This window comes from Teleopsis dalmanni, chromosome 2 (genome assembly GCF_002237135.1).
Source record: "Teleopsis dalmanni isolate 2A chromosome 2, ASM223713v2, whole genome shotgun sequence".
NCBI lineage: Eukaryota > Metazoa > Arthropoda > Insecta > Diptera > Diopsidae > Teleopsis > Teleopsis dalmanni.
The window spans coordinates 34,358,498-34,368,942 of record NC_051847.1 but is presented as its reverse complement, the minus strand read 5'-3'; the positions used below and the strand labels follow the sequence as shown (position 1 = coordinate 34,368,942).

The following is a 10,445-nucleotide window of genomic DNA, read 5'->3' as shown; positions in this document are numbered from 1 at the left end:
TCAAACATATCTAACTGACTTTAAATATTTTCTGATTATTCAATTTTTTTGTGTGGTTGGTGAAAATGTTTCATAAGAGGTGTTCCAATCGATATATGTGTTACTTCTTACAATTGTAGAAACAATTTTATATTTCTTATAACTTTATTATATACATATTATATACAGATATATATGGTGTTTTTATGTATTTTTATATTTTGTAAAATAAATACATACCTATGTGTAAATTTAAATTAATTGTATCTATCAAGTGTTCTCTAAAAATGCAGTAATCGAGTTTTATGCAATAGACTATCAAGTGTATCCCTAGAAATCATAACCTAACCATATGGTTGTGAATAGTTTAGTAGCTTCAGAAATCTAAATTTTTAATAGTTTCATAATTATAAGTTTTCTTTTATATGGGACTTTAAATCAAGCCCACATTATTCCCAACTCTGGTAACCAATAAATATTACACGAAGCTTATGTCAGTTTATTTCTAAAACATACATACATACATACATACATACCCTTAAAGCAGAAAGCTTAATCAGGTATATATGCAATATGTTAAGTTCATTTAGGATTTCATGCCGTCTCTGGACTACTGTTTCTACTTAAGGTGAGTTTAAAGTAGGCGTTCCATTAAATCTAAAATATAGCTATTTACTATTTAGCAAATAGTTAAAATTAAAATGATTTCACTCATTGTTAAAAAAATAATAATTTTGCAATATTTTTATTATTTAATTTTTCATTTTTTTCCAACAATAAAGAAGCTGTTAAATTATTACAACTTAGTCTGTTAAACTTAACAACTGAAAATTTATTGACATCCGCCCATGAAATCGGTTTTAAGTTTGTTAATATTGTGAAGAAGTCTCAAACGGAGTGCTGCACGAACTAAAAATGCTTTAACAATTCTTACAACAACTAAAACAAGCGTTAAAAGTCCGTAGACGGAAAATCTGATGTTGCCGCTGAGCAAGCACAATGGTGCAACAATGAAGAAGCAATTTAAGATGTTGCTATTGCAGTTACTGTGCGATCTATCGAACTGAAATTTATGAGCGCAAACTTTTCCAAACCACAGCAGAAAATGATGTGCTAAAGATCTCTCTTACTTTACTTGCTGGCTATGACTATGGCAAACAGCCGCAGACAAGTACTGAGCGAAACGTTAAGTAAGGCTGAGAACTGCAATAGTAGAAGTGAGTGAGTGTTTGTTTGTTACTATTACTGTTACTGAGTTTGGTAGTGTCCAAGTGCAGCCTCCCTTCTGAAGTGTTTTTGTAATATTAGTGTGCGTGTAAGTTGTGAATGTATTTGTAGTAAAATTAATAAATTCAATTCTTGAAATATTTGTGAATTTTATATGAAAAAAAAGTAACAATTGAAGTGGTTGTTTTTGTAATGCATGCACTTGTTGTCTTTTTTTCGACTAGTTGGCAACACTTTGCTTTTGGCATATTTGATTTTGTTTGGCGCCAAACGACATTAACAAAATTTGTATAAAAGCTAGAGAACTTTGCGGTTTGATGGCACATTAGTTTCGACAATTGCTTGCAGCCTAAGTAAGCAAACGAATTGCAAGTCAGTTGCACTTAAATTAATAATAATAAGAGGGGACTTTTGGTTAAGTTTTATTAAAAAAACTAAAAAACAGAATTATATATTTACATATATATATGACGAGTTCGTGTGATGCTGTGCATAGAGAAGTGATATTTTATATAGAAAAACCATTTTGAGTGAAAGAATTTATGTGAATTTAATCCTTTGAGAAAAGGATAAAGACAATTTCATAGAATAACAAAACAAATAGAAGAATTTTGGATTAACAGTGTTTAGAAATGAAAGTGGTGAGTAAAAGTGTTTAAGAAGATTACTAAGTGGGGGGATGAAATCAATAAAAATTTTTAGATGCGGTTGTCACAAATTTTTTTTAAAATTTTAATCTATTATTGCACTAATATTAGTAAAATGTTTAATATTTTCTAATATTTTCTTGAAGGGAAATAATTCATTTTTTCTATTCATATCAACCGAAGATTGTGATATTTTACTTGATGGATGTACATACAAATTTGGCTTTCTATTAATATTAAATTTAAAAATATACGAAGTTTTCAATTTATATAAAATCAAAATATTTCTAATAGCATAAGCGCGAATTGTTGATATTTTTATGGTTGTATTTCAGCTTAAACCTATACAAGAGTAATTTTTTGTAGTAAAAGAATTAAAATTTCTTTATTCCAAACATAGAGCCAATAAAGTTTCAACACAAGACCTTTTATAAGGGTTGCGTTAAGAGAACGATCCTTAGCAGTTGTGAGCCATTTAAGCTGAAAGACGTAATATACTACCGCTATTCCAAAATTTAATTACTTTCATGTATATGACATATTCGTTAATACAGCGTATAATAAATAAAAGTGTTTAAATGATTCACAACAAACTTATAATGATGTCATAAATTTATGACAGCTACAATGTTACGACTTCTTCCAATTCATAATGTAATTTGTTGTTTTCTAGGTATGAAGATAAAATATGAAGACTTCATATATAACATATAAAAGGTTATGTTTTATAAAAAGTGGTGTTTTAAAAAAAGTTATTTTTTAAATTGTGTTATATTATATATTTTAGTTTAACAATTTACATTATTTTTTGAACTCAATTTTCTCAATTATGTATTTAATAAAAAATTACTGTGAATAAAAAATAAATAAAAACATTAATACATAAAATAAATAAAATATAAAAGTGAATAAAAAATAAAAGCTTGTTGATTAGTTTTTATTATTATATTTGTTATATTAAATTATAAATAATCACTCTAAAATATATTTACATAACCTTTTTAACAAATATAACTCCCATAAATAAATTTCAAATAATTAAAAAGATTACATAAAAAAACTATATATAACTTATATCTTCCATTCCACTTAAATGTTGAACATTTAAAATAAAAATTAAATATTTATGATACACAATTTTGCAATGATAAATTATTCTATTTTATATATCAAAATATAAATTTTCCCAGCTTTTATATCAATTGGAGATATTTTATTATAAGGATTAACCAATTTAATAAATTGTATATTGTCATCATGGATGTTAAGATAATCGTAATTGTAGGCTGTCTTCCAGTTGTTCAATCACGACAAGTTAACATTGTCTTACTATGTTAGTAACATTACTTCCAAATATACGACAAACTAGTCGAAGCCAGTTATAATAAAATAACATAAATTCATTGCATTTTATAGTTAAAGAAAATATATTTGAGCACGAACCTATAAGTTAGAGAAGATATAGAAAGTAAAATATTCTCACTCTGTATATATACAAAAATTACAGAGTATATTTTTTATCTTAACGGAACGGTCTTTTGATTATGCCTATAAAATATTGCTGCAATTATTAATACAAATACTCGTATTATTAGCATAAATATATTTATATCCATAAATTAGCGGTTTTAGTCGAAACATATGACTTAAAATCTCTTTAATGGTGTCTATATGAGTTTTTGTGACATATTTTAAACCGTAACGTTATATACAGACTTTCTGCAAAGGTAGATCCCACCCATATTGGGTTAGAAAGCCAATTTTATGTGTCAAAATACTTAAAGGTTAGGTTAGGTTCAGAAGGCGCGTACTGAGAGTTGTCTGCATTTCCACTCGGAGGCATATAGTACCCATTATGCTGCCTCAAAATTATTATATTTCTGAAAATGCTATACAATATCTTGATTTGTTAATTTATATATAATATAAAATTATTGCATAAAACCATTCAGTCTTTTTTTAAAGTAGTATAGTTAGATAATATGGGTAACGACTAAAGCTGCTCAATTTTCTAACATATTTCTCTCTGTTCTACTATATTTTTTTTATTATGGTCATAAATAGTAAATTTTTTACAAATAATTAAGTAAAAGTACTTACTTATTTGGCTATAACAACTGGTTATCAGGTTTCGGTAACAGCTGGTTATCAGGCTTCGGCAGAAGTACCTCTCTAGGTGGTCCTGCAGCATGGGCAGTTTCTCCAGTTTTGTACATCAATGAAGTAGTTCTTATATTATTACATCTCTTATTAGCTTTAACAAAAAAATGCTTTAAAAAAAGCATTCAATGCTTTAAAAAAATATTTTAACACATCATTTCAAAATTTATTTTTGTCTTTTATTATTTCAAATTAATTTTTTGTCATAAATTTATAAAAAATTATTTAAATCGTTAAAAAATAAGAAATCGAACTTAAAAAGTTTATTTCAATTAATTATTCATAAATATTAATTATTACACAAAAAGTTACGAAAACTTTTTTTAACAATAGAACAACTAATTATTTTTTTTTATACTTATTACAAAGGGATTTTTTAATAAAGATATTTCGTTCATTGTTTTACAGTGAGCTCTGTTAGCAGAGATCTGCGCTGTTAATAAAATTTATTTAAATTTCATCAACATTTAACTAACTCGTGCTGTACTTTACTATGCGACGACTGTGAAACGCTGAAGTTTCATGGCTTTAAATTTTCATACTTTTTAAATTATATAATTCACATCCATTTTATAAATTCTATCATAAATAATCAAAAATATATACAATTTATAATATAATATGTTTAGAAAATAATAAGTTTCATAAGTTTTTAATTAACTACTGTTTTTTTTGTTTATTATTATCATTTAATTTTAATGTTTTAATCGAAGACACACTTTGAAGATTCTTGAATAATTGCTTATAAAATTTATAATCACTGTGATTAAGATATGTTTATAAACATTCTTAAATGAAAATTATAGGTTACATTATTTACAGCATCATGAGTTAAACAAATGTCTGGCAGTGCTTCAATCAATATGATGAAATAATTTGTTAAAAGTATTGTTTGTGTGTATTCATAAAATTGTGCACATGATGCAATTTTTAAATAATTTTTTGATTATATTTTCTTATTATATTAAGCGTTGAAGTTTGTGTTTAGAGACATGAGGTTAAAAGCAATTAATAAAAAAAATTTATAATAAATTTTAAAATGTTGTGTTGCGATTTTAATAATAAATATTAAGTTTTTAAAAGTAATAAATTTAAATATTTAATATTAAATTTATTTAGTGAATATTTTAAATTCTTTACAATAAATTATTTAATTGAGTAATATCTATGTACTCAACTTGTAATTATTTTGAACAGTAGCAGAGTAAGTACGGATCTTTAAAAAATATATAAACTTTTAACTGCAATCACGTATTATAAACGTTTTCTTAAATTCTCTTTTTATTTGCACATAAAAATACAATAAAATTAAGTACAAAATGTCACTATAAATTTTAGGTATTTTGAATAAATTTAAATATTCACACACAGTTAAAAATAATCTGAAATGCAACAATTTAGTTAACAACTTGTTGCCTTTTATTATTTTCATGCAACATATTATTCCTAATGCCGCCAAAATCAATTTAACAATGTTGCTAAGACGATATTATTTGATTACTTATGACTTAATTTGTTTTGTCGCATGTGTCACTTTGCCTATTAACATACCTGATTCATCAAATAAATTTTTCAATGTTGCTACGATGATATTATTTAATTGTTAACCTAATGGCTTGTTTTGTTGCGACGCATATAAAAGTCTGTGAACATACCTGTCTACTTTAATTGATGAGATGGGAAATTAAAATGAATACACTCGATATAAATAACCATATTTATTTTTTTATATGAACATTAGAGTTTTTAAAAATATTTTTTTTAATTAGTCTGAATGTATACTGGTACGTACTATATGTACATAGAATATTTATAGAACCATAAAAACTAAATTAATGATTTTTTATTGCATTTAAATCAATATAAAATTAAGAATTTTTTAATTGCATATTTTAATAAAAGCTTATTGTTGTATTAATAATGGTTTTTTATAAATATAATTTCTAATGATCTAATTGTCAAGATTCTATCATTTGTAAAAGATATTTTAATCGAACTTAGTATATAAAATAACAGCTATACACAATACTTGGATATACCGATTTTCGTTTAATTATAGCTCCCATACAAATAGGTAGGTTTCTGTTCATAACATTTGAAACTCAAGAAACTATTTTTCCTTGTTATTATAATTTAATTTGCTTTTGCCTGCAATAGGCTAGATCTTACTATTTATTAACTTAAATTATACAGCACCTATGAAAATAATAAAAATTTTGAAATTTCTGATCTTTCATATTTGCATACAATTAACATGAGGTTAACATTTTCGGTATAATTTTTTAACACAAAAAAAAAAGAAGAAAAAATTGCTCAAAATTTCTTAAGCAGCAGATAATATTTCAATTGTTAAATTGTTAAACATTTAAGTTGGGATAAAGATGAAATAATGTTGGTCACGATTTGAATGTTTCATCTGCATGTGATAGTTGCTACCATTCATCTTTGGAATGAATTACTATAAAGGTTTTCCAGTGCAGAGGCAACGCCTGTTTTGAAAAAGTTGTTTTGAAGTAAAAAAAAAAAATGCATTCAGTTGGGGGAATACGTCTCAATGATGTCAATATTACATAAAAGTTACTCAAAGTGTCATGTTTATCCACAATCGTGGCCAGTAAATAAAATTAATGATTTAATTCAGATTCTAACATGTATTCATTATAATTCGATTAGATATAAATTGTCATATGTATGTGACATACTTAAAAAATGTATAGAAAATAGAATTGCGAAGGTGAGATTTTAATTGGTTTGACATTTAATCTCAAATTTTATTTTTTTAATATATGTAATAAATAGAGCACTTGTATTGTTTTCGACAAATATACTTATATGCTATACAAGATTTTTAACATTTAATTAAAATTTACAAATTGTTTGTAATACCAAATATAGACATGAATTTGTATTTTATTTCGAATTTCAATATTTTTAAAATAAAACGTCGTAAATTTGACGAAAAAAGGAGATTTATGAAGCTAATAAAAATAAAATTAGAAAATTGAAACCTCGTATATGTAGGACTACGGCTCAGTCTAACTCTTGTTCTGCATTTCTTTTATTATATAACCACGAGCGCTTCAGCACGCTATTTTTTGGGCTAAGAATAAAGCCGAAAAAAATGTGACTAAAAATCTTAATAAGTCCGGTTAGGTAGTCTAGTCTGCCAGCAATTTTAGCCCTGTCTGAAAAGGACATCTTTTGTTATAAATAAATTAAAAAATTGATTTGCTTTCCTAAATTTAATTTAAAGTCAAATGTAACGAAAGAAACTAATATTTTAAATAAAAACATTTTTGATCAGTAATATATTTCAGTAGTAGTATTATCTATAAACAATTGAATTAAACAATTGAATTTTTGGGTCACCATACAGCAACTTCGAATACTACCAAATAGCTACCATTGGTGGTTTTTGAAAATATTTTTTGATTTTTATTAATTATTGTTCCTCAATACTATTTAAAAATGTTTAAATACACTTTTGTTTTATATTTTCTATAGTATTGATCAGATTATAAAATAAATGTTTTATTTATTGTAATGTCACAATCTATCATATATATGTATTTTATCAATTAGAGTGCTACTGACAACTAAATCATAATACTTTTAAGAAATGAAAGCGTGAGATATAACTTTATCTAACCAAAATTAAATTATTGAATTAATTGAGACTCTTATCCTCATTCGGTTCAATGAACCTCATAAGAAGGCATAAAATCCGTTTTTAGACAAAAGCAAATATGGATGGATCCTTTTTCTTTGCATATTACAGAATTTGTACCTAATATAGTTTCAATTTTGAAAGGTGTGATTTAATAGATGCATTTCAAAATAAGAAACCAATGACTAATTTAAGTAGAAATCTTTTAAGACTTAGAAATCTATCAGCTTTTTTGCAGTTGATATAACTAAATCGTATGAACCTATGACTTTTCAAACAATTTGTATTTGAATTTTCTAAGTACGAGTACTAATGCAGTTTAAATAGTGAATATTGTCCAGAAAGGTTCAATAACTATACAGTAACAATCACTTCTAAGCTTCTCTGGCTTTGTCTCACAATATTTTTGTCAACATTTTGGAACTTAAATTTTAAGCCTTTTTTGTGTGAATTTTTATATGCTTTATATACTTTGCATGTTCTAGGCCTCTTCCGCACTTCCCTTGAATTGTTTTATCAATTCTTTAGAATCGTGATCTAATTTTAATTATATTGAATTTTTTCAACTCAAATATGCATTTTAATTTTCTGTTGTCCGTACAGCAGCTGCAATTTTTTTTTATTCTGGTTTTTTTTTTTGCTTTATATAGTTTATATATATGTTTTTTTAATATATTTAGTATTTCAATACATAATAAACTTAAACTTGACACAGAATAAATTTATTTAATATTTTTCATTTTTAATTTTAATCTATGACAACTTCCTTTCACTGTTAGTGAATCCATTGACCTTCATTGCACTGCCAATCTCATCGAGTTGACATTTTTGGTATGAATTCTTATTTGTTCAAAAGTAACACGATGTTGACTTAACAGGGCAATAACTATAGACAAAAAAATTGTGATAAAACGTGATATATGATGCGCTAGAGGAGTCTCATCGCACTCCAAGTAACCGCATAGTAACTCGCCTAACTTGCCTAGCATTGTCAGTAGGTAATCGACACGCAGTAAAAATGTCAAAGATCGCAATTTAACAAGGCGCAAATCTGTTGAACAAAAGCTAAAATTAGAAAAAAAAAATTCAAATTAAAAAAGCCTGTAGCCTCTTCCAAAGTCTTAAGACTGCGTTTAGTTTCTTAATCTTTTATTACTGCTTAGCATTATTTTTATGAGAACGTGATATCGAAAAACCATATTTCACTCGCCAACGTGATTTTCCGTACGTAAATCATTTTTGCCAGATTTGCCAAGTGCAGTTCTGCACTTCATTCATGCATTTTGCAGCGTCGCAGCTACTTTGCTGCTACCTTTGTCCGTTCAAGTAATTCAAAATTTTTGAGCAAAATTAAAAATAAAGTCATTGATGTTTTGCCTAATGCAGCATTTGTCTCATCTATTGGCGGCTGTTGGCGGCTGTGATTGCTATTGTGTTGACTGCAGAATGTGCCTCCAAGCCAAGAATTCTGCATGAATGCTGTTTCGTTAGTTTAGTACGCTTGGCGAATAGTTTTGGCGATTTTGATGTGTATTCACGTGTATAAGTGCTTCAGTGCTTCAGCGCTTCAGCGCTTTAACCGTAGTTGGAGTTCAAGCTGTGCGGTAGTTGTGACTAAAGTCTGGGCGCAGTAGCGCATGACAACACATGGAATTAAGTTGTGTGACCTACTGAAGAGTGCAAAGTGATTCCCTTCACTTTTGTTTTTGCTTTGAGTGAGGAACACATACTCGTACCTTTTGCGTAATCCAAGTGGCTTAATTAAGAATTTTCTATGTTTAGTAATTTGAATTGAAATTTAGGTTCATGTAGATGTGAAATTAATGCGCTACTAATGAGTCTCATCCCTCTACATCTATACACCATTCGACTTTGAGAGTACCTCAGGCTTAGTCTGTGACTCTCTTCGTGCCGCATTGTTTGTCATATTCATTACTTGCAAACACTGCTTGCCACACAAAATAAAAGCAATAAAATTTGTAAAAAGTTCCCAGCCCCAAAACGATTTAAATGCCAATTGCCAGTATCGCGAGATTTTTATCATAACGTTGCATTCACAGACGCGGATGCATCCAAAATATCGACAGCGCGCATTGTAGTTAGGCTTAGAAAATAAAAATCAAAGCAACTGCAGGCGAAATTCAAGTTTCAGCTTCTTAGGTAATGTCAGCAATGCCACACCAATTTACTTACTTACATGCTGTAATTTTTTCGTTAACCAAGTAACCAAGTAACCGATTGACCAGCTGAGTGACCCAATAATAGCGTTCAACTTGTTTGCATACTTATATTTTAACGATCATACATTGCATCTATATTAAAAAATAATCATTTTTAATTTTTCATTACAGCTTTTATTACTGACGCTACTGGCGGTGACATATGGCGCTCGTTTAGATAACAAATATTTACCGCCACCTGCCAGTGCGGCCTCTGCAGGCGGTGGGCCTGGTTTGCAAGGTCCAGGCGGTTTCACTGGTGCCGGTGGTCCTGGCAGACCATTTGGTCAGCCAAATAATGGTTTGGGTGGTTTTTCAGGTGCTGGCGGACCTTCAAGACCAATTGGTCCACCAAGCGGAGGTTTTGGTGGTCGTCCTGCTCCTGGGCCTTCCCAACCTTCAGGTCCACAAATTCCAATTCTCTCATATGTTAATGAAAATGACGGTGACGGAAATTATCGCTTTAGCTATGAAACTGGTAATGGTATTAAAGCACAGGAAGAGGGTACTATTAAAAATAAGGGCTCACAGAATGAAGTTGCCTCA

At 28.0% G+C, this 10,445-nt stretch overlaps 1 protein-coding gene across 1 annotated transcript in view; it reads left to right on the top strand.

Moving 5' to 3' along the window:
- The first annotated feature begins 1,544 nt into the window (after nt 1-1,544).
- LOC119674299 (pupal cuticle protein 20-like) overlaps nt 1,545-10,445 on the top strand; it is a 9,437-nt gene continuing 536 nt past the window's right edge. Inside the window, exons 1-2 of the mRNA XM_038085430.1 lie at nt 1,545-1,847; nt 10,032-10,439. Of these exons, the coding sequence (XP_037941358.1) occupies nt 1,839-1,847; nt 10,032-10,439 (417 nt within the window). The 5' untranslated portion in view covers nt 1,545-1,838. The remainder of the gene's footprint in view (nt 1,848-10,031; nt 10,440-10,445) is intronic.